At 40.4% G+C, this 26,006-nt stretch overlaps 1 protein-coding gene across 1 annotated transcript in view; it reads left to right on the top strand.

Moving 5' to 3' along the window:
* The window catches only part of dlg3 (discs, large homolog 3 (Drosophila)), a 539,119-nt gene that overhangs the window by 19,618 nt on the left and 493,495 nt on the right, over positions 1-26,006 (top strand). Inside the window, exon 2 of the mRNA XM_043704756.1 lies at positions 19,821-19,952. Coding sequence (XP_043560691.1) covers positions 19,821-19,952 — 132 coding nt within the window. The remainder of the gene's footprint in view (positions 1-19,820; positions 19,953-26,006) is intronic.

Here is a 26,006-nt window from a genome sequence, read left to right as displayed (position 1 = left end):
GGAGACGGTGTTTAGTATTGCTTTCCTTTAATGGTCCAGTGCATTGAGTATAGGAATTGGGAATGTCATGTTGCAGCTGTATAAGACATTGGTTTGGCCATTTTTGGAATGCTGTGTTCAATTCTGGTTTCTCTACTGTAGGAAAGATGTTGTTAAATTGAAAAGATAATGAAAAGATTTTCAAGGATATTGCCAGGGTTGGACGGTTTGAGCTATAGGGAGAGGCTGAATAGGTTGGAGCAATTTCCCATGGAGCATTGGAGGCTGAGGGGTGACCTTATTGAGATTTATAAAATCATGAGGGGCATGGAAAGAGTGAATAGCCAAGGTCATTTTCCCAGGGTAGGGGAATCCAAATATAGAGGGCATTGTTTAAGGTGACAATTGGAAAATATAAAAGATACTTAAGGGGCAACATTTTCACACAGAAGCTGATGCATTATGGAATGAGCTGCCAGAGGAAGTGGTGGAGGCTGGTATAATTACAGTATTTAAAAGGCAACTGGATGAGTACATGAATAGGAAGGATTTAAAGGGTCTAACAATGCTGCTCCTTTAACAAGGTTATGTTATCCTTGGTTTCTTTCAAGAGGGGTTGTAAAAGGCAGAGGTTCCGATTTCTTTAGGATTTGGGTCATAGACTCATAGAGATGTACTCATAGAGAAACAGACCTTTCAGTCCAACTCGTCCATGCCAACCATATATCCTAAATTAATCTAGTCCCATTTGCCAGCACTTGGCCCATATCCCTATAAATCCTTCTTATTCATATACCCATCCAGATGCCTTTTAAATGTTGTACTTGTACCAGCCTCCACCACTTCCTCTGGCAACTTGTTCCACACATGTACCACCCTCTGTGTGAAAAAGTTGCCCCTGAGGTCCCTTTTAAATCTTTCCCCTCTCACTCCTCTAGTTTTTGCTCTGTAGTTTTTGACTTCTCCACCCCAGGGAAAATACCTTGTCTATTTACCCTATCCATGTTCCTCTCGATTTTATAAACCCCCATAAGGTCGCCCCTCAGCTACCAATGCTCCAGAGAAACCAGTCTTTGCTAATAGCTAACAGATACTGGCCAAGGCAACAATCAAGGAAAAGGGCTTTTAGGTTTTGTTTAAAAACCCTTGTAGAATGAAAGCTGAGTGGCCAGTTCTCCCGGTTCAGGGATTTTTTCTAGTTTTGCTTTAGCTTTAACTGGGGGCTCCAAGAAGCTGTTGGGGGAAGAAGAGGTTTGACCTTTAGCCAATGGTCCCTGGCTGATCCTCTCTGCAATCTATCTCTCCTGTAAGAACCCATGTGTTTGAATTTACCTTTTTGCCAAGGGGTGTGTTGATAGGATGTTGCAGGAAATTTGAACAGCACTTTGTTAAATTGTGGGTGATATGGTGTTGGTTGGGTTTTCAAATAGTTATTATTCTAAATTCTGTTTTCTTCTACTTATGTTTCATTCGGTAGTCTGTAATAAATTGTTTTACTTGAAGCCCAGTTGTTTGACCAGATGCATCACTCCTGGAATATGCATCTTAACATCTGCCCAGAACAAGTAGAAAAGTTAGGGTCTGAGCTACCATCTTAAAATGTTTTGGTGGATCTGGCTTGGTCCATAACAGTGAGATATAGCCCAAAAGCAGGCAAATGGGACTGGATTAATTTGGGATATTGGTTTGGCATGGACGATTTGGACTGAAGGGTCTGTTTCTGTGCTATACATCTCTGTATCTATAATTGCAAATGCAGACCTCATTAACTCTGAAGAAATTCCTATGGCTGCATTTCCTCTTTACCACTTTCTTTTAAATTCCTCTTGAATTCTACCTCTGGCCAAATTTTTGATCAAAAATCTCCTCCTTTGCCTCAATCACTTTTTATCACTGTATTACTACAATTCCCTGTGATTCCTTTCTACACTTAAAAAGTTATACATACATGCAACAGATTTTATTCCCTTTAAAATATTTCACTTGAAAGAGTCTCTCCAAAAAGTCAGGGTTTGGACTATATTTTTGTCCACAACCAGTTCTGAACTTGGATTGTGCAAACTGAGCATGTCCAGGTAATAATTTCCCAGAATGCAGTAGCTCTAGTCAGTTAACAACATTCTAGTAGTTTCAGTCTAACTGTTCCTCAAAGGAAACTTAGAAGACAATTTAAGAATTTTTTTTATACAGGTAGAAATTTCATTAATTTACTTCCATTTTCTGTGGGGAAGTCAGACAACTGATTCCATGGCTATTATAATTTTTAGTTTATGGTCTACAAAGTTCAGGAACTGCATTAAGCTCAGCAACAGATGGTGTTTTTTGTCATCATAATTGAGTTCACCTGAAGCAAACAGCCTGCAATTATTTTCACTGGTTATCACCTGGTACATTGCAAGATAATATAAACATTCTAATTTTTAACAGGTGTCAACCATCATGACTTATCACTTTTCATTTGGTTACAATTAACAGAAATGGATTTTCAAAATCTCTAATTGCAGCCAGTATTTTTTATTAGAAGTTAGTTTTTAGATATTGTTTTTTAGGAGAAAGTGAGGACTGCAGATGCTGGAGATCAGAGCTGAAAAATGTGTTCCTGGAAAAGCGCAGCAGGTCAGGCAGCATCCAAGGAGCAGGAGAATCGACGTTTCGGGCATAAACCCTTTCCTGAAGAAGGGCTTATACCCGAAACGTCGATTCTCCCTGCTCCTTGGATGCTGCCTGACCTGCTGCACTTTTCCAGCAGCACATTTTTCAGATATTGTTTTTTGACAATGAAAGAATGCTGAGGGATACAGGTGAATACAGACAAACAGCAGAGCAAATACTGTGTTTATGAAGATCCCTTAAAGTCACAAGTCGTGGATACCATACACACAGTTCTCCAAATTCTCTTCTCCACACCCATGACCACAATGCAGTCAGAGTCATACCTTTTCATTCCTATAACTACAGACAGACAACAGGTGATTATCTATCTGAATGCCACACTGCGAGGAATTATCCGGTCAGTGTTATTTGATACTCAATTAAGATATCTATGTCTATGGTACTGCACTAATGTTGTCTAGAGTTCCTCTTCCCAACTTGCCGTGTGCAGTCTAGTCAGTCTCTGAGTAAAGATTTGTTTTCCATTCAATGTCGTATGGGATTGATTGATTATTTTAAATTTCTGGTACCTAGTTTGGTCTTCTCTGTGATATTGTATTGGTTAGTATGTCAACTTGTAGGTTAAAAAAGGATAATTATTTAAATGTATTTTTAATGTAAATATAATATATCACAGGAAATGGTATAGTATTAGAGTCATATCATCGTAGGGATCTCTAGCAGAAAAAGGCTCTTCAGCCCATCAAGTCTGTGCCAGTCAAAAACAAGCACCTAACTATTCTAATCCCATTTTCTAGTACTTGGCACATGAACTTACATGCTATGGAAACACAATTGCATGCATAAATACTATTAAATGTTGAGGATTTGTGCTTCTAACACCCTTGTAGTGAGTTCCAGATGCCCACCATTCTCTGGTTGAAATCTTTTTTTCTGCCATCCCTTTTGGGCCTCCTGCCCCCATGTTAAATCTGTGTCCCCAGTCACTAATCCCTCCCCCAAAAGGAAAGGTTTCTTCATGTCTACCTTAGAGATGCTCCTCAAATTTCTTTTTCAATTATGTCCTCTCCCAATTTCCTCTGCTCCAAAGAAAATAACTGCAATCTATCCAAACTCTCTTCGTAGCCAGGTAACTTCTTGGTAAATCTCCTCTGCACCCTCATGAGCACAATCATATCCCCCCCTATAATGTATATTCTAGAACTGCACACAATGCCCCAAACATGGCCCAAACAACATTTTGTACAGTTCCAGCGTAACCTCCCTTATCTTAAATTTTATGCCCTGGCTAATAAAGACAAGTATTCATATGTGATTTTAACCACTTTACCTGGCTGTCCTGCTACCTTAAAGGACCAGTGCACATTCACACTAAGGTCCCTCTGATCGTTAGTGCTTCCCAGGATCATGGCACAAGTGAGGTGCTGGGACACTAGAGGGTGGCTAATGTGTCATTATTCAAGAAAGGTGATAAGTAAAAGCAAAGGAACTATAGACCGGTGAACCTGGCTTTGGGGTGGGAAGTTGTTGAAGGAGATTCTAAGGGACAGGATTTACATGTATTTGGAAAGGCAAGGACTCATCAGGGATTGTCAGCATGGCTTTGTGCATGGGAAATTGTGTCTCACCTAACTTGATTGAGTTGTTTTAAAGAAGTGACAAAGAAGATTGATGAAGACTGAATGGTGGAAATTGTCCATGTGGAGTTCTGTAAGGTGTTCAACAAGGTTCAGCATGGTAGATTAAAGATTAGATTGCATGGATTTTAGGGAGAGCTAGCCATTTGGATATAAAATTGGCTTGAAGGTAGGAGACAGAGGGTAGTGGAGGGTTGTATTTCAGACTGGAGGCCTGTGACCAGTGAAGTGCCATAAGAATCATGCTGGGTCCATTGTTTTTTGTCATTTATATAAATGATTTGGAAGTGAATAAAGGAGGAATAGTTAGTAAGCTTGAGATGATACCAAAATAGATGGTGTAATGGACAGTGAAGAAGATTATCTCAGAGTACAAAGGAGACTTGAAAGATGAGCTAATGGACCAAAGAGTGGCAGATGTAGTTTAATTTAGATAAATGCAAGATGCTGCATCTTGGTAAGGCAAATCAGGACAGGACTTGTACTCTTAATGGAGTGTATTGACGAACAAAGAGGCCTTGGAGTGCAGGTTCATAGTTCCCTGAAAGTGGAGTCGCAGGTAGAAAGGGTAGTGAAAAAGGTGTTTGATGTGCTATCCTTTCTTGGACAGTGCATTAAGAATAGGAGTTGGGATGTCATGTTGCAGATGTATCTGACATTGGTTCGGTGACCTTCTGGTCTCCCTGCTAAAGGAAAGATGTTGTGAAACTTGAAATGGTGCAGAAATGATTGACAGGGATGTAGCTAGGGTTCCTGGTTTTGAGCTATAGGGAGAGGCTGAATAGGCTGGAGCTTTCTCCCTGGAGCATCAGAGGCTGAAGGGTGACATTATTAAGATTTATAAAATCATAAGGGGCATGGAAAGAGTGAATAGGCAAGGTCTTTTTCCCAGGGTAGTGGAGTCCAAGACTAGAGGGCTAAGATTTAAAAGGGACTTAAGGGGCAACTCTTTCATGCAGTGATGGTGTGTATATGGAACGAACTACCAGAGAAAGTGTTGGAGTCTGGTACAATTACAACATTTAAATCTGGATGGGTATATGAATAAGAAAGGTTTAGAGGGATATTGACCAAATGCTGGCAAATAGGACTAGATTTTTTAGGCTATCTGGTCGGCATGGATAATTTGGACCAAAGGGTCTGTTTCCCTGCTGAACAAATCTATGACCATAACTCTTTGATTCTAAAAACTCTTGCCTCCACATGGATTGTTTGGATTAAATTCCATTTGCTATTTCTCCGCCCAAGTCCCCAGCCCATCTATATCCTGCAGTTCCCCAAATCTTTGTGTCATCCACAAATTTACTAATCAGACCACCTACATTCTCCTCCAAATTATTTTTATAAATCACCAACAAAAGTTGTTCCAAAACTGATCCATGTAGAATCCCACTAATCATAATACTCCAGTCAGAAAAATATCCTTTCGCAAATACTCTGTCTTCTATGACCAAGCCAGTCCTCTATTCATCTTAATAGCTCACCATGGATCCCATTTGACTTCACCTTCTGTCTCGCCCTACCATGAGGGATCTTGTCAAAGGCCTTGCTAAAGTCCACATGGATAACATCCACCACTCTGCCTCATCAATCATCTTTCTCACTTCCTCAGAAAAACTCAATCAAATATGTGAGACAAGACCTCCACCACACAAAGCCATCCTGCTTTTTGCTACTAATTTATGTAATTAATTTGGATGTAAACATATAAGTTATGGTTAGTAAGTTTTGGTAGTATAGTGAAGAGCAACGAAGGTTACCACAGTGTACAACAGGATCTTGATCAGATGGGCCGAGGAGCGGAGTTTTATTTAGATAGATGTGTGGTGCTACATTTTGGTAAGGCAAATCAGGGCAGGACTTATACACTTCATGGTAAGATGTTGGGGAGTGTTGCTGAACAAAGAGACCTTGGAGTGTAGGTTCATAGTTCCTTGAAAGTGGACTCCCAGGTAGACAGGATAGTGAAGAAGGCATTTGGTATGCTTCCCTTTTATTAGTCAGTGCATTCAGTGTAGGAGCTGGGAGGACATACCGTGGCTGTGCAGGACATTAGTTAGGCTGCTTTTGAAATACTGCATTCAATTCTGGTATCCTGTGAAAGAACGATGTTGTGAAACTTGAAAATGTTCAGAAAAGATTTACAAGGATGTTGCCATGATCAGAGGGTTTGAGTTATAGGGAAAAGCTAAGTAAGGTGGGGCTATTTTCCCTGGAGCATCAGAGGCTAAGGTTTGACCTTATAGAAGTTTATAAAATCGTAAGATGCATGAATACAGTGAATAACCAAGTTCTTTTCCACAGGATAGGGGAGTCTAATGCTCGAGGGCACAGATTTAAGTTGGAAGAGGAAAACTTTAAAAAGGACTTTTTCGCACAGAGGGTGGTGCATGTATGGAATGATCTGCGAGAGGAAGTGGTGGAGGCTTGTACAATTACAACATTTAAAAGACATCTGGATGGGGATATGAATAGGAACAATTTAGAATGATATGGGCCAAGTGCTGGCAAATGGGACTAGATTAATTTAAGATGTCTGGTCAACATGGACGAGTTGGTCCGAAGAGCTGTTTCCACGGTGCACAGCTCTATGACTCTGTGAATGATCATTAAACTCAGTATCCTGCTTTCGCTTGCTCCTCATGTACTTTGGTCGTTTAGCCTGAGTTCTTCTTGAAAACATTAAATTGTTTGGCCAAAATCACTATCTGTGGCAGAGATTTCCAGTCTCACCATTCTCCAAGTGAAGAAGTTTCTCCTCATGTCCTCCTCCTCCTGAAGGTTCTGTTTCCATGCTGTACAGCTCTGTGATTCTATGACTCTTAAGTCCATATTTTTCCAGAAGTGAATAAATCCTGCCTCTTAAAAATCTTCTCCAATAATTTCCCTAATACTGACATATGGCTCACTGGCCTGTAATTTCCCGGATAATCCCTGTTGCCCTGCTTAAACAAAGGAAAAGCACTGGCTATTCTCCATTCCTCTGGGACTTCACCTGTAACGAAAGAGGATACAAAGATTTTGTACAAGATCTCACCAATTTCCTCCACTGCCTCCCTGAGTATTCTGGGATAGATCTCATCAGGTCCTAGGGATTTATCTACCTTAATGTTTTCTTTGTATGTTCCTTGAGGGCTCGATCTGTCTTCTGTTTCTTAAACCTTACATATGTCTCCATTTTTCTTTTTGACTCAGCTCTCAATTTCTCTTGTCATCCAAGATTTATGCATCTTGTCATCCATATCCTTTTCTTTTCATAGGAACATGCTGTTTCTGAACTGTAATCAACTGGCCTTTAAAGGATTCCCACGTGATGCATGCGGATTTACCCTGAGACAGCAGTCTCAATTGACATTTTTCAATTCCTACCTAATATTGCCATAGTTTGCCTTTCCCCAATGTAGTACTTTACCTGAGCACTACTCTTATGCCTATCCATAAGTAACTGTAATAGCATAGTTCAATATCTGTACCAGCTGAGGTCACCATGAAGTTCATGCCTTCTCAACTCCACCCCTTGCTAGTCATCTCTTTCTAATGGAAGAGCAGCTATACTGTCCTCTGGGACAATTACAACTTTACCTTATGATATCCTCCTGCCATCTAAGGCTATCATCCTCACTATTTACCAACCAAACAATTTTTGTGTCATTTTGCAAACACTGATCAATCCTCCTACTTTCAGGTCTAAATAATTTATATATACCATAAACATCAAGGGCCCCACCAATGATCCATGCAGGACTCCATTGAACACAGGTTTAAAGTCAGAAAAACACTCCTCAACCATCATCCTTGGCTTCCTGCCCCTCAGCCAACTATGGACTCAATTAGCTGAATTTCCTTGGATCCTACCATCTTTGCTATCAATATCCCATATAGGATCTTATCAAAAGCCTTGCTAAAGTCAAAATATCAAATGCTTAGTCCTCATCTACACACCTGGTCACCTCTTCAAAAAAGTAAATCATTTGGTCAGACATGACCTCCACTTAACGAAACTATGCCAATTGTTGTTCATTCATCCCTACCTCTCCAAATGCAGATTAATTCATTCTCTCAGAATTACCTACAACAGTTCCCCACCAGTGAGGTTGGGCTGACTGGCCTGTGGTTTCCTGGTTTATCCCTTGCTCTGTGCTTGAATATTGGTACACCATTGGCTGTTCTCTGCATCTTTCCTGTGGCCAGAGAGGAATTGCAAGTTATTGTTCTGTCACTAATGAGACTAAATTATTGTTCTAGTCCTGCACATTCAAGATGACTGATGATGAGAAGTGAGAAGAAGTACCCCTGTAAAACTCTGTGCTCAACCTCAAAACCTTTGACTATTAGCCTAAAGCTCCAGATAACACAAAAGCAGGGGACAGTGGCAATGAATTGAACTTGAAATCAGCCTCTGATATCTAGGAGTATTGCTGATGCACCAGGAAAGCAGTTATAATTAGTGAGGGTTAAATCTTACATCTTGTTGCCAATGTCCGAGTTGTATTGAGTCGTTTGGAGAAACCTCCATCGCGAGACAGAATGATGTTCTTGACGTACCTTAGCAAAATCACCTTGTTAACTACTACTCTGCCTTTATGGTGTTTGTCATGTCCAATTCAGGCCCCATTTTACCCATGGGCCATTTCCACAACAATTCATCACTCAGCGGATATCCCAGAATTCATCAGCATTCCTTCCATCTGCATCATCTTTAAAAGCCCATTGTACGCCCAGAAAAGCACAGTCAGTCTGGAGCTGTCCTGCACAGTTCCTGACAATTATCCTGAACATGTTAGATGGAGAGAAACTGGCGGACCCACTGTTGCACTACTCCATTCCTAGATGGACAAGGTGGTGCAGAGGCAGGACTTACTCTTTTTTTCATGACCAGCAGTGGAGGCCACGACACTGGATCATGCCACCCTGGTCTGAGGTTGCCATGGGGTCAGTGCAGTCTCAGTTGTCTGGAGGAATAAACAGCAGTATTGGAAGAACTGCATAAGTGCTATCATCTTCTCTGATACCTCACACTCAAAGCTATTGTAACCACCTCCCACCAAGACTCATCCTCTACCTCTTTTATTATTGCTGCATCTTCCCTCACTCATTCTCATCCACCACTAATCCTGCATACCTCCTGCACTATCTTCTTATTTGGGACACTTGACCTATTCCAAAAGTAACAGCTATGCCACCCACTTTCATATCACCTCTGTCTCACTACAGGAGGAAAACAGCCTCCAGAAGGGCAGAAACAAGACAAGTAATGGACAGCCTAACATTTAGCTCCTCATCCCTTACATGGAAAGCATTATGACTGACTGCCTTGAATAAAAGGCTGGCTATGTCAAAGCCCTTGGACTTGTATCAGAGGCTGCTGTTGACTTAGAATGTCCCTGAATGAAGGCTGATCTCCTTAATTTGATTGAGGCCTGCTGACAACCATGATAAACTTCCTTCCTTTGTGTCTGTGCTAAACAGCAAGATAGATGTCATATGAATTTGGTATCTCTGCATAAATGGCAAAATGTAAAAAGGCAAGCACGTCCATGCAACACAGGGATGCTGTGAGAATCCAGGCAGGTTCAGTGTGTGAGAGTACTGTGACAGTGAGCGAAAAGCCTGGGTTTGAACTGGTGAACTGGATGGGAGTCCCTGGGAGTACAGTGTCCTTGTTTATGTATTATAATGATAGTTCCCAGTGTAGCCCGAGGTGAAGTAATTTTCTGTAAGTGGATCGGAGATGTACAATGAGAGTTCTTACAGGTAGGCACATGTTGGATACTGATGTCCATGTATGAAAAGTGTGTGTAGACAGTGCAAAGTGGGAGCCTACCCTGAGATTTGGTGCCTAGTTTCAACATGGAAGTTCTTCAGAGTAAGCAGTAGGCAGAACTTAGCTGGTACCAACTCTGATTTCCATGTTGGATTTTCTTGTGTCTAGTTTGTTTGGTGCATTTGGTAAGATAGGAAGCTGAACATTAATGAGGCCAGTTGAGCCATTAAAAAGGCATTTAACAAGCTATACACACCCTTAATAGGCAGCTCACAGTGGGTCTACTGTACCTTTAACAGAGTTAAAAGCTAGCAGAACTACCTGACAGCACTAAGTGTTCTGAACAAGACATAATCTAACCTTTTGGTCCAGTAGCTGGCATAGCTGGTTCCTGGAAACAACAAAACAGATTTGAATTAGGCCAGTCAGTTTAAATTATACCCCGAAAAATACAAAACTCCAATCAAGTTTGAATTTAGTACATTGACAATCTTAAAAACATTGACCCCATCCGATGCTTTGGGGGTATAAAACCAGAGAATATTGAACAGTTGAGAGGAGAACTGCCAAGCCACCAGCATCTGCAGACTGCCTGGAGAATAGCTCATTTAAAGGTACCTTTATCGATCCGTAATTTGTGAAACAGAAATCCCGAAGAAGAAGAAGAAAAGAAGACTGAGGAAGATATAAAGAGAAGATTTGATATCTGGCTGGTTTTGAAAATTTGAATTTTTGGTAAAACTTAATCGGAGGTTTTATCAGACTAGTATTATAGAAGGGAAAGTAAGATGAGTTGGAGGAAGGAGTTATAAATAGTTAATTAGTTATTCTCTGCTATACATTAACAAATAAAGTTGTTAATTTTTACTTGAAATAGTTCATGGCCTCTCGAGTTTTAACAGATGACTGCATGGAATAAATCTTCTCTGTGTTGCTGGTTTAAATTAAGCAGGAGGGTTTACCCCTTGACGTAAAAGTTTGGGGGCTCATCATTGGGATTTGAACTGGTTTGGATGGATTTGAGTAGATTTGGTGATACAAAAAATCCCAGCAGATTTAAACACTTGCAAGTTAGTGTCCTAGATCTTTAAATAAAACTTAAATGAGACAATTTGTTTAATTTCAGTGACTTGTGGTTGATTAAATTAGAAGTGTGGGAAATGGCTCTTAAAATTGCTAAAGAGATTTTGGGATTTGAAGATGATTCTCAAATTTGCTAAGAAAGTTTAGAATTAGCCAATAAGTTAGACTTGGTTTAACCAAGCACAAAAGTAAAGCTGAAATTGTAAGGGAGTTACTCAAACACTTAGGTGTATTAGAGAAACAGACATGGAATTAGAAGATAAACAAAGGGAGGAAGAGAGAGAGGGGAAAGAGTAAGAGAGAAGGTTCTTTGCTGAGCAAAGAGAGAAGAAAGAGAGAGAAAAAGAGAGAAAATTTGAACTTGAGAAGTTGCGACTTGGTCAGCAAAATGAAGGTAACAGGATGGAGATTAAAAGAGAAGGTAGTGATATGTGCAAATATGTCAAAACTCTGCCACATTTTGATGAGAAAGATGTTGAAGCCTTCTTTATTTCATTTGAAAAATTGCGAGGCAGATGGAATGGTCCAAGGATTTATGGGTAATACTAGTTCAGACTAAACTGGTCGACAGAGCTAGTGAGGTATTTGCCAATTGTCAGATGAGGTGTCAAGAGATTATGAAGAGGTTAAACATGCTATTTTAAGTGCATATGAATTGGTACCAGAAGCATATAGACAGGGGTTCAGAAACACCAAGAAGGAACCAAGTCAGACTTATGTTGATTTCGAAAGAATTAAACAGAGTCATTTTGATAGATGGGTGTGTGCTTTGAAAATAGATAGGACCTTTGAGGCTCTACAAGAGATTATTCTGCTGGAGGAGTTTAAAAACTCACTTCCAGAGATGGTAACAATTCACGTGGTGGAACAGAAAATTCAGGAAGTGAGAAGGGCAACAGAATTAGCAGATGAGTACATGCTGGTGCATAAGACAAGCTTACGGCTAGAACTCCATTCTGTGAGGGATAGAATTTGGGAGAAAGGGAGATTCTGCACTACAAAACCAAGAGTAGAGAGCACTGGTAAGAATTTACCACAAGATAAAAAAGAAGTCCAGGAGGGTGGAAAGGAGATGAAAGGCCTCAGGTGTTTCCACTGTGGTAAAGTAAGACATGTAAAGTCACAGTGGTGGGTGGTTAAGAAAGGCACTGTGGGAAAAGATGTGGTAAAAGAAGCTAAGCCAGTCGCATTAGTGAAAGCAATAAAGGAGACCCCAAGAAGTGTCGAGGAGCTGCTGGAGAGTGCACAGCCTAGGCAGAGGCTGGGTATAGACTTATTACCTGATCTCTACAAAGACTTTGCCTCAATGGGTAAAGTTTACTCAGAATGAACAGGAGGAGAAGGACAAGAAGTTATAATTTTGAGATATAGGATTTAACCAGTAGCTGATAGTAAGGGATGAACGAATATGCACTCTTTCTGATCTGCTACCTGAGTGCAGAGTAATTTGTGGGATAGATGGACAGAAATTTAGCATTCCCCTATGTAAGATCAGGTTGGAGTGCCAACTCAAGTCTGGGGAAGTTACAGTGGGAATGATTGACTGAGTGTCAGTTCCAGGAATTCAGTTTGTTCTTGGGAATAATTTGCAGGATCCAAGGTGGGAGTGACACCCTTTGTTGGGGGGAAGCCCAAGGAAGCCCAAGAGACTGAGGAGTTAAAACAGAAATATCCTGGTATTTTCCCAGACTATGTAGCAACCAGATCCCACTATCGTAAGTCACAGCATGAAGCAAAAAGTAAAGAGAAAGATGAAGGAGTTGAGGTTCAGTTAGCGGACACCCTGTTTGATGTAGTGGTGCAGAAAAAAATCTAAACAGGCAGAGGGTCAGACAGAAGTCTTTAGTCCTGAAAGGCTGAGGAACTTGCAACAGCGAGATAAGACGGTAAAAGATATATATGTGGATGTGTACTCTGAAAAGGAGACAGAGAATATTCTGGAAGGTTCTTATTTGAAAGATAGAATCCTAAGATGGAAATGGAGACCATGGCAGGTTAGTGCAGAGGAGAAATGGGCTGAAATGCACCAGATTCTGTTGCACCAGGAGCTGTCACGAGTAGCGCATGAACTACCTGTAGGAGGTCACCGAGGGGTATGAAAGACTCAGGCAAAGGTACAAAAACATTTTTATTGGCCAGAAATGCACAAGGATGTGGTTAACTTTTGCCATGCGTGTCATACCTGCCAAATGGTAGGTAAGCCACAGGCAGTAGTAAAAGCAGCACCTTTGTTGCCAATTCCTGCATTTGAGGGACCTTTCACATGGATTATAATCAAATGTGTGGGTCTCCTCCTGAGAACTAAAAGTGGGAACCAATACTTGTTAACCATCAGGGATTTGTCTACCAGATTTCCAGAGGCAATTCCATTACGAAGTATCTAGGCAAAAAAGGTGGTAGAGGAGTTAGTAACTGTCTTCACCTGGTATGGGCTACCCAGGGAAATTCAGTCGGACCAAGGGTCAAATTTTACTGCTAGGCTGTTCAAGGAGGTTATGGGTAGCTTAGGTATATAGCATTTAAAATCCAGTTCATATCATCCTGAATCCTAGGGAGCTTTAGAAAGGTGGCATCAGACCTTGAAAGCCATTTTGAGAGCATACTGTCAGGATTACCCGAATGATTAGGATAAAGGTATCCCATTCGTATTATTTGCCATTAGAGATGCCCCAAATAAATCTGCTCCGTTTACTCCCTTCGAGTTCATATTCAAGCATGAAGTGAGAGGCCCTTTGAAATTAATGAAAGAAAAATTGCCAGCACCGAAGTTGGAGATCTCACACATAGATTATTATCAGAGGTGAAAGAGAGATTAAATCGAATAGGTAAGTTAGCTTAACAGCACCTAAAGAGGGCACAGTGTAGAATGAAGCAGGTGACAGATAAAAGCTCTGAGACTTGGACATTTTCCCAAGGGTATGACCTGTTAGTACTATTACCAGTAATGGGGACCACTAAACCTGGCTTTGAAGGGATCTCCTATCAAATTGAGAAAAAGTTGAGTCAGGTGAACTATTTAGTAAAGATGCCAGATAGAAAAAAGAGGTATTGGGTATGTCATGTGAATATATTGAAGCCGTATTACACCAAAGAGGAAGAACTGGATAAATAGATAAAGTCTTTTCCCTGGGGTCAGGGAGTCCAGAACTAGAGGGCATAGGTTTAGGGTGAGAGGGGAAAGATATAAAAGAGACCTAAGGGGCAACTTTTTCACGTAGAGGGTGGTACGTGTATGGAATGAGCTGCCAGAGGATGTGTGGAAGCTGGTACAATTGCAACATTTAAGAGGCATTTGGATAGGTATATGAATAGGAAGGATTTGGAGGGATATGGGCCGGGTGCTGGCAGGTGGGACTAGATTGGGTTGGGATATCTGGTCGGCATGGACGGGTTGGACCGAAGGGTCTGTTTCCATGCTGTATATCTCTATGACTCTTTGACTCTATAACTGGAGAAATAGATGTTACTTACAGCCCTGCAGAGTGAGGAATCAAGTCCAGATGATATTGATTTTGATGTGCCTCAAAATAGATTAAAAAATGAAGAAGGCTTTAAGAAGTGGCATAGATTAGGAAGCGATCTGTCTCAGGAGCATAGAACAGAGCTGTATGTAAAAATCAGATGGAAGGACTAATGCTATTGTACATGACGTAGATGTAGGGAATACTGCTCCGATAAAACAACACCCCTATCGGCTTAATCCTGTCAAAGCCAGACAGGTCCAGATGGAGGTGGAGGCCATGCACAATGAGGACATCATCGAACTAAGCCAGAGCGAGTGCAGTTCGCTGGTCGTCTTAGTTCCCAAAACGGAGAAGACTCAACGATTCTGCGTGAATAATTGGAAAGTCAATGCTATTAAAAATATGATTCATATCTAATTCCTAGATTTGAGGGCTGTTTTGAGAAAATCTGACAAGCCAGTTACATCACCAAGTTGGACTTAATGTGTGATTACTGGCAGGTACCTTTTATTAGCGTCGGTGAAAGAAATCTCTGCGTTTGTAACCCCAAATGGGCTACATCAGTTTAAAGTGATGCCCTTTGGAATGAAGAAAGCACCTGCCATGTTCCAACGACTCATGAACAGAGTTGTGGCTGGGTAAACAAACTGTGCAGTCGATTTGGACGATGTAGTGATCTTTAGTAAGTCCTGGAAAGATTACATGGTACAGTTGGCAGAGCTCTTTGAACGACTACAAGAAGCAAAATGGGTGATAAAATTAAATAAAACGGAATTCGCGAAAGCAGAGGTGATGTTCTTGGGACATAACAATAGTCATGGAAGGTTGACCCCATGGAACGCAAAGACGAAGGCCATCGAGGAATTTCCACGACCAACCTCGAAGAAAGAGGTGCTTCGATTCTTAGGACTCAGTGGATTCCATTGGAAGTTTGTCCAAAACTTCAGCAGTGTAGTGGCACCGTTAACCGATTTGCTGAAGAACACAAAGTTTCGATGGACAGAACAATTCCAGGAGGCATTTGACCATTTGAAATCAATATTAACCACCAAACCCGTTTTAGCTACACCAAAGGTTTCAAAACCTTTTATAGTCACCATCAATGCTATACACCTACAGGAAGATGAAGATGGGATTGAACTGCCAGTCGTTTACTTTTCGAAGAAGATCAACATCCACCTGAGGAATTACTGCACAATCGAAAATGAACCATTGAATTTGATACTGGCCTTCCAATATTTTAATGTGTATGTCACGAACAATGTTGTGTACACTGATCATAATCCGCTTACATTCTTAGAATGCTTTAATGACAGGAATATGAGACTATTTTGTTGGAGTCTTGCATTACAGACTTTTAATTTAAAAATCATACACGTCACAGATTGTAAAAATGTAATTGCAGATGCGTTATCATGGATTTAACTGATAAAGTTTCGATGAGATTTGTATTTATTTAATGTGTATATACAGTTAAATGGGAAGAAGTTAAGATGAACTTAGATTAAAGTTATTGGTATGTTAGGGTAATGTGTTTAAAGAATAGAAAAAAATGAAGCCATCTTTTCATTAAGGGGAGAGGTGTTATGAAGATATGGTGTTCTGAACAAGATACAATGTAACCTTTTGGTCCAGTAGTTGAGGTAGCTACTTGCCTGGAAACAACAAAACAGATTTGAATTAGGCCAATCAGTTTAAATTATACCCAAAAAAATACGAAACTCCAATCAAGTTTGAATTTAGTATGTTGACAATCTTAAAAGCCAATGACACAAGTCAATGCTTTGGGAGTATAAAACCATGGAAAATTGAACAGTTGAGAGGAGAACTGCCAATCACCAGCATCAGCAGACTGCCCGGAGAATAGCTCGGAACCTTTATTGATCAGTAACAGAAATCCTAAAACGAAAAGGCGACCAAGGAAGATATTATGATAAGATTCAACACCTTGATGGTTTTAAAAATTTGAATTTTTGGTACATCTTTATTGGGGGTTTTATTAGACTAGTATTATAGAAAGGAAAGTAAAAGATAGGATAGAGGAAGGAGTTGTAAATAGTTGTTAGTTAATTATTCTCTGTTATACTTTAAGAAATAAAGTTGTTAATGTTTACTTTAAACAGTTCTTGGCCTCTTGAACTTACACAGATTACTGCATGGGATAAATCTTTTCTGTGTTGCTGTTTTAAATTAAGCAGGAGGGTTTACCCCTTGACGTAACACAGCTGCCTATCAAGAAACTCACCTCATCTGTTGTCAAAAGTATAAAAGATAGAGCAAGATGCTCCCAACATTGTGATAAACCTCATTGGACTTCTCATCCAATTCTGCCTCAAAGCCTTGCCATATCTAGGTCACTGAGACCCCTATAAGATTCCATCCTGAGATTTGGATGCCCTTGTTTAGCCCCCATACAGCAATACAAAATTTGCTTCAGTTTTAGCTGGAGACCCTGTTGCAACATTGTATTAATTGCATATTTTTCATGCCATTGTGATATTTGCACAATGTTAACCATCCCATTGCTGGAGTCATTTCCATCTGTAAGCTTGAACCACTCATTGCGCCAATGCAGCTAGCATCAGCTCCAGTATTAAAGCTAGTTCCTTTGTAGGAAAAAGGTGACTGAAGGCTGAAATCACAGTACCCAAATTCCCTGAGATGAACTAAAATCCCAGAGGATTTCAAGTTATTCAAACAGTGAATATGGTTATGTTTTTAGATCATGAAATTGTGGATGCAAAAAAAGGTGCCATAAAAATCAAACATATGGTAGAAAATGAAGGGCTAGGTAGAATAAATTCTCTGGCTGCCTAAATCTGACCAGAAGAATCCTGCAAATTTATGATTAAACATTACAAGGTAAGCTCAAAGTGAGAGTAAGTTTTAGAATGAGTAATTGGCAAAACCCGATAATTTTGTCAGTAGGCATAGACCGAAAGCAAAAGAATGCAACTTTAAATCCAGTGCTCTCAGAACCCATTATGGAGTTGACTATTGTCTATACACTCATGGTTGATGTTCCAGAGACATCTACAAGAGAAATTGAAGGAAAACTGTGTAGAGACTGGTGTTGCTGAGTGATGTGGGTGCATAACCATTTTTCTGCTCAGAGAAAATATTTAGTGTCTGGAATAATTCTTGATGAGATAGCTAGGACACATAAGCAACCGTAGACTCTTTACTAACCATGAAGATATCTGGCAAATTTAGACATGTGCAAGGCCTGAAGACTTAGGAGGCACTAGGACAAAAGTTTACAGGAGGTTCAGTAACAAGAATATGGGAGAAATACAGACCAGTTTGCCCAACATCAGTAGTATGGAAAATACTGGAATCTATTATAAAGGATGTGATAACAGGACTCTTGGAAATATGAACAGTATTACACAAAGTCAGCATGGATTTTTGAAAGGGAAATAATGCTTGACAAACCTAATGGAGATTTGTGAGGAGATAAGTAGTAGAGAGATGAGGATGAATCCATGGATATGGGGTACAGGGTATTTGGACATAGGATCAACAATGATCATGTTGAAAAGTGGAAGTGGACTGATGGCTCAAATGTGTAGATTAGAGTGGTGCTGGAAAAGTACAGCAGGTCAGGCAGCATCCGAGGAGCAGGAAAATTGATGTTTCGGGCAAAAGCCCCAAAGGAGCCTTCCACATCCATCAATATTTCACCCTAAAGGAGCCTTCCACATTTTTATGCCAAATATTCAATTCCTTCCACCAAAGAATTTGCATTTGTAATGAGAAAGAGAGCTTGGAATAAATGGACATTGCCATTGGCTAAAGTAGAAATTTACCAATGGAGGACTGTGTCATTTCCCATGCTTTCTGCTGGCGTCTGCTGACAAAACACCATTTAGCATTCCAAACCGAATCTGTCTGCTGGCTGGGTCACAGCCATGGCAGATTAGAGAGAGGAAGTTGCATTACAAATTGCATAGGACTTGCAGATACCTACTGTGGAGGTCCCACTTAAGTTCTGTGCAATTATGGCATTATTTATTACCAAGATACTCCATTATACAGAACTGTTATCATTGAATTGTGTTGTGAATAGATTTGAGCTTTTATAAAATAGTAAAGAATCTCTTACAACAGACAGGTTAGCTCTGTCATGAAGAATTACGCACATTCTAATTGAATCAGTTTCAAATATGAAAACTATTTATGTGAAATGACAGGGCATCTTCAGTCATAGACAGTATTCAAATAGGCAAACATTTTTCTCCTGGCAATTGTTTCTGCATGTCATTATAATGGTTTTGAATGTAACCTATCATGTTTATTTTCTGATTTACATCCTAAGTATATGGTGTCACTATTCCCATATCTTTCCTGATATAACCTGATATAAGACTGGTGTTCTGGCCCAAAAAAACAGAAAAAATACCAGGTCAGTTAGTATCTGAAAAGAGTTAAATGTTTCAAGTGCGGATTTTTTTCCCAGAGTTACAGGTTACGTGACAAGTAAATGGTACATAACAATACAGATTCAGGATATTTTTCTATGGAAATCTATGCTGGTCCTTTTCTCTACTTCAGTCATCTGGTCAAATTCCACTTTTTTGCTTAGTCTCCAAACCTGCTAATGTTCCTTTATAAAGCAATTGGCTAATTTTCCCCAAAATAATTGAGGTTCAAATATCTCACTCACATTCTAGTATGTCTAAGGATTTTTTCTTGTTCTCTGGTTTATTTACTTTTGTAGTGATCTCATTTTATTGTTCTTACTGTTGTCTCAATGATCAGCAGAAATAGTAATTTTTTTTACCAGATAATTCTGAAGACCTCACGTATTATTCCTCAATTGCCTTAGTTCCAACTTGAATTGATCTAAGTTTAAATTTCTTTATCCTAGTTATGCAACAAAATACTTTCGCCTGAAATGATAACTATTTTTTCTTTTCCTGGGACTATCAAACTTAAAACAAAATTTCCTCAAACCATTTATTTCTCAACGCAGCATACACAGGTTCCTTATGAAGAATATAAAGTAGTTTAAGGTTACTGCTATGGATATTACTATTCTGTTAATAAGGATTGCTGTAAATATGTTCTGTTTAATAAAAAGGCCTTCACAGTTTGAATGATAAAATTAGATTTTGCCATGGTAAGTAGTTGCAGAAAGTGTTTAATTTATTATGGAATATGTTGTTCCAGATTGTCTGAGTGATTAATTTCTCACTATTTTACCATCACCTAATGTCCTGTGAATGTACTGGATAAATGAAACTACCTAGAGCATCCTGTTTCTGCTTTTTTTTGTAGATACTGAGCGTGCAGTGCAATTACTTGCAAAGTATGGCATGAACCTTCCAGAACTAGAGGCAGAACAGCTCCGAGTGGCGATCGAGAAAGTCACAAACATTTTAAAAAGTGACTTGTTCCAAGCACTGTTAGGTAATTCTTATTATGATATGTTAAATTAGATTTAACTAATAGTTTGAACTTTCTGACCAGCACAGCAATTCACGTATTTTCAGGAATTAAATCAGATAAAAGTTTCTGAGTAGAAGGTGTTTCTTGGGAACAGTGAGGTGTCTTAGTGGCCGACACACTGTCTGCAGCATGTATGCGCACTTTTGGTGTGAGTTTCATCTGATGACATGTTGATGAGGATATTAGTGTGTTTTAGAAGAAGACAAGACATGTTGTCAATCAGTGTTAATGCTGAACATGCACTCTGCAGCAGCAAATACCCAACAACATCTAACTACCTACCTACTTACCCCACTATCCCACCAGCTCTATTTAAAACACAGCATGTACTTTCAGATAGGTTGTTCTTCAGCAAGAGTCAAAAAGCTCTTCATTAGCTTATGCTCGAAACGCCAATTCTCCTGCTCCTTGGATACTGCCTGACCAGCTGTGCTTTTCCAGCACCACACATTTCGACTCTGATCTCCAGCATCTGCAGTCCTCACTTTTTCCCTGTTCTTCAGCAAATTCAACAATGATCTTCCCTCTATCATAAGGTCTGACATAGAGATATTTGCTGATGATTGCAATATGTTTGGCATCATTTACAACTCTTCAGATATTGTGCCAACCTATATCCATATGCAACAACACCTGGCAATGTCCAGGCTGTGGAAAGTAATATTTATGTCACATGGGTGCCAGGCAATGGCCAGCTATAAAAGTCATTCAACAGAATTACCATTGCTGAATTCCCTTCCTTTCAATATTCTGAGGGTTACCATTAACCAGAGATTGAAGTGGGCAGTCAAATCTTTTTTCTGAACTTCTAACTGTTCAACACCTTAGCAATAATTTAATGGCAAGCACTCAATTAGGAATCTCCAAAATAAATGTTGCCATCTTGCATATTGTCTCTTCAAATCTATTCTATCGTCTTCTAAAGAATATAAATCTTATTTTCTAAAATTTATTGAAGATTCTTCCTACTTTCTAACATTTATTGAAATCTGAAAATGCCTCATTTACGTGTACAGATTATCTTTCTTAAATGTGCTGTCCATAAAAGTTTTAGTCGAACTTGTAAACCTTCCTTGGTGTCCAGTTGGCAAGGTTCTAGCTGTGACAATACTTTATGCCTGATCTTGCTTTTTAAAGCTGAAAATGTGTTGCTGGAAAAGCGCAGCAGGTCAGGCAGCATCCAAGGAGCAGGAGAATTGACGTTTCGGGCATGAGCCCTTCTTCAGGAAAGAAACTTCAATTCTCCTGCTCCTTAGATGCTGCCTGACGTGCTGCGCTTTTCCAGCAACACATTTTCAGCTCTGATCTCCAGCATCTGCAGTCCTTGCTTTTTAAAGGAAGAGTCAGATCCAAGGCTATACCTTGCTTTTCTATTGGTAAAAATATAACTTGTGTCCACACGTCTATTGATCATAGACTCAGCTTCATAGAACCTCAGTGTGAAGTCATATCCAAACACTTTTCATTTGGTTTCAGCTGTTCTTCTCCAAAGTGATGGAAATGTGTTGCTGGAAAAGCACAGCAGGTCAGGCAGCATCTAGGGAACAGGAGAATCGACATTTCGGGCATTAGCCCTTCTTCAGGACTGAAGAAGGGCTAGTGCCCGAAACGTCGATTCTCCTGTTCCCTAGATGCTGCCCGACCTGCTGCGCTTTTCCAGCAACACATTTCCATCTCTGATCTCCAGCATCTGCAGACCTCACTTTCTCCTTCTCCAAAGTGACTCCACTTTATAATTTCTGTCCGAAGAGAATACTTAGTTCTAATTTTGGCCTTTAGGCAACCTTCCTCTGCTACCACTGTCAATCTAGATCCAAGCCAGTTGGTGAGATAAAAACCAAGACACCTTTCTTTGTGGTTAGAGTTTATTAACTACTCAACATTACAGCTCCTTCCACACTTACCAGTCCCATCAGTTCCCATGTTATACATATCCAGTCAACTAATTAATCAATTAATACCAGTCGTGGTCGATCTACTTGTTATAATGTCAATAATCACTCAGAGTATTTTGTAGCAATTCCCACACCCAAGTCTAAACTGGAATTTATGTGCAAGGTGTATATATGTCACTCAGAATTTCTTTGCTGAAATCTGTCACCTGCAGCAACTTCACCTCAGGGTTGTGGCTATGTTGTTATTGACCATAAAGATAATTGTCATAACTGACTTTTATGTATCTAGCTCCCTCCCAGCTAGTGCTGGAGATAACTGCAGCATCTTAAATTGACCACTCAATGCTGCATAAGGGAGGACACTGAGATTCTCTGTTAAAAGAGAGTTGACTATATTTCATGCTGTCTTGGTAGCAGCAGACAGAATAACATTTGGTTTCATTAGGGCTGCAAAGTCGCTTCTAGTGCAGGGTGCCGTAGAGTGCGTGCACATTGCTTTCTGAGTTCAGGATGTCCATTCTGAGATAAACTGCAACAAATCAAAAGGTGGTTTCGAGAAAACAAGATCTATCCACTGACCATGAGTGGATATCTCCAGTGTGCAAATCATACATGTGAGGGTAACATGGATAGAGTGGACGTCATACTGCCATATGCAATGTGATAGATCAGAATTAGTTGAATTGGACTGGTCTTGTAACCAGCCTTATAACGTGACACTAGAGTCTCAGATGTACAGCACGGAAACAGACACTTCAGTCCAACTCATCCATGCCTACCAGATATCCTAACCTAATCTGATCCCATTTGCCAGCACTTTGCCCATATCCCTCTAAATCATTCCTATTCATATACCCATCCAAATGCCTTTTAAATGTTGTAATTGTACCAGCCTCTACCACTTCCTCTGGCAGCTCATTCCATACACACACTACCCTCTGCGTGAAAATCTTACCCCTTAGGTCCCTTTTAAATCTTCCCCTCTCACTGGAAACCTATGCCCTTTAGTTCTAGAATCCCCCACCCCAGGGAAAAGACTTTGTCTATTTATCCCATCCGTATCCTTCATGATTTTATAAACCTCTATAAGGTCAACCCTCAGCCTCCAATGCTCCAGGGAAAACAGCACCACCCTACTCAACCTCGCCCCGTAGCTCAAATCCTCCAACCCTGGCAACATTCTTGTAAATCTTTTCTGAACCCTTTCAAGTTTCACAACATCCTTCTGATAGGAGGGAGACTACAATTGCATGCAATATTCCAACAGCGGCCTAACCCATGTCCTGTACAGCCGCAACATGACCTCCCAACTCCTGTACTCAATACTCTGACCAATAAAGGAAAGCATACCAAACACCTTCTTCACTATCCTATCTACCAGAGATTCCACTTTCAAAGAACTATAAACCTGCACTCCAAGGTCTCTTTGTTCAGCAACATTCTCTAGGACCTTACCATTAAGTGTATAACAATGGGTGGCACAGTGGTTAGCACTGCTGCCTCACAGCGCCAGAGACCTGGGTTCAATTCCTGCTTCGGGCAACTGCCTGTGTGGAGTTTGCACATTCTCCTCATGTATGCGTGGGTTTCCTCCGGGTGCTCTGGTTTCCTCCCACAGTCCAAAGATTTGCAGGTGAGGTGAATTGGCCATGTTAAATTGCCCGTAGTGTTAGGTGAAGGGGGTAAATGTAGGGGAATGGGTCTGGGAGGGTTAGTGTGGACTTGTTGGGCCAAAGGGCCTGTTTCCACACAGTAAGTAATCTAATCAACTCCTCTTCTGATTTGCCTTTACAAAATGCAGCACCTCACATTTATCTAAATTAAACTCCATCTGCCACTCCTCAGCCCACTGGCCCACCTGATCAATATCCTGTTGTACTCTGAGATAACCTTCTTTGCTGTCCACTACACCTCCAATTTTAGTGTCATCTGCAAACTTACTAAATAGACCTCCTATGTTTACATCCAAATCATTTATATAAATGACAAAAAGCAATGCACCCAGCACTGACCCTTGTGGTGCACTACTGGGCTCAGGCCTCCGGTTTGAAAATCAACCCTCTCCCATCACCCTCTGTCTTCTACCATTGAGCCAGTTCTGTATCCAAATAGCTAGTTCCCCCTGTATTCCATGCGTTTTAACCTTGCTAATCAGTCTACCATGAGGATCCTTGTTGAACACCTTAGTGAAGTCCATATAGATCACGTCCACTGCTCTGCCCTCATCAATCCTGTTCGTTACTTCAAAAAACTCAATCAATTTCATGAGACTTGATTTCCCATATATACGGCCATGTTGACTATCCCCAATCAGCCCTTGCCTTTCCAAATGTATGTAAATCCTGTTTGTCAGGTTTCACTCCAACAACTTGCCCACCACCGATGTTAGGCTCACCAGTCTATAGTTCCCTGGCTTTTTCTTACCATCTTTCTTAAATAGTGTATCCACATTAGCCAATATCTAGTCTTCCGGCACCTCACCTGTGACTACCGATGATCTAACTTTCTGAGCAAGGTGCCCAGCAATCACTTCCCTAGCTTTTCACAGAGTTCAAGGGTACACCTGGTCAGGTCCTGGGGATTTATTCACCTTTATACATTTTATGACATCCAGCACCACCTCTGTAATATGGATATTTTTCAAGATATCGCCATCTATTTGCCCACATTCTGTATCTTCCATGTTCTTCTCGACTGTAAACACTGATGCAAAATACTCATTTAGTATTTCCTCCATCTGTGGTTCCACACATAGGCTGCTTTGCTGATCTTTGAGGGGTCCTGTTGTCTTCCTAGTTAACTTTTTGTCCTTAATTCATTTATAAAATCACTTTAGATGCTCCTTAACCCTGTTTGCCAAAGCTATCTCATGTCCCCTTTTTCCCCTCCTGATTTCCCGCTTAAGTATATTCCTTCCTCGTTTATGCTCTTTTAAGAGACCCGATCTCTCCTGTCCATACCTGACATATGCTTCGTTTTTCTTGAGCAAAACCTCATTCAGCATTCCCTACACCTACCAGCCTTTCCTTTCACCCTAGCAGGAACATACCGTCTCTGGACTCTCGTTATCTCATTTTTGAAGGCTTCCCATTTTCCAGTCATCCCTTACCTGTGAACATCTGTATTCAATCAACTTTTGAAAGTTCTTGCCTGACGCCATCAAAATTGGCCTTCCTCCAATTTAGAACTTTAACTTTTAGATCCGGTCCATCCTTTTCCATCACCAGTTTAAAACTAATAGAATTAGTTCTCCCCCACTGAAAGCTCAGTCACTTGCCCTGCCTTATTTCCCGAGAGTAGAACAGGCTTTGCCCCTTTTCTAGTAGGTATATCCACGTACTGAATCAGAATTCTTTTTTGTACACACCTAACAAATTCCTCTCCATCTAAGCCATTAGCACTATGGCAGTCCCAGTCAATGTTTGGAAAGTTAAAATCCCCTACCATTACCATCCTATTATTCTTACAGATAACTGAGACCTCCTTACAAATTTGTTTCTCAATTTCCCGCTGACTATTAGGTGGTCTATAGTACAATGCAAGTAAGGTGATCATCCCTTTCTTATTTCTCAGTTCCACCCAAATAACTTCCCTGGATGTATTCCCAGGAATATCCTCTGTAAGTATAGCCGTAATGTTATCCCTTATCAAACACACTACTCTCTCTCCTCTCTTGCTCCCCTTTCTATCCTTCCTATAATATTTGTATTCTGGAACATTAAGCTGCCAGTTTTGTCCATCCCTGAGCTATGTCTCTGTAATTTCTGTGATATCCCAGTCCCATGTTCCCAACCATACCCTGAGTTAATCTGCCTTCCCTGTTAGGCCTCTTGCGTCAAAATACACGCAGTTTAATTTATCACCTTGTTCTCTGCTTTGTTCCTGCCTGCCCTGACTTTTGACTTGCTCCTTTTCCCAATTGTATCAGTTTCAGACTGATCGCTTTCCTCAATATTTCCCTGTGTCCTAACCACTCCTCCCCCACCCAACCTTCCTAGTTTAACTCTTCCTGAGCAGCTCTAGCAAATCTCCCTGCCAGTATATTAGTCCCCTTCTAATTCAGGTGCAATCTGTCCTTCATATACAGGCCACTGCTTTTTCAGAAGAGATTCCAATAATC

Source organism: Chiloscyllium plagiosum, chromosome 15, assembly GCF_004010195.1.
Source record: "Chiloscyllium plagiosum isolate BGI_BamShark_2017 chromosome 15, ASM401019v2, whole genome shotgun sequence".
Classification (NCBI taxonomy): domain Eukaryota; kingdom Metazoa; phylum Chordata; class Chondrichthyes; order Orectolobiformes; family Hemiscylliidae; genus Chiloscyllium; species Chiloscyllium plagiosum.
This window is presented reverse-complemented; position numbering and strand designations above follow the sequence as displayed.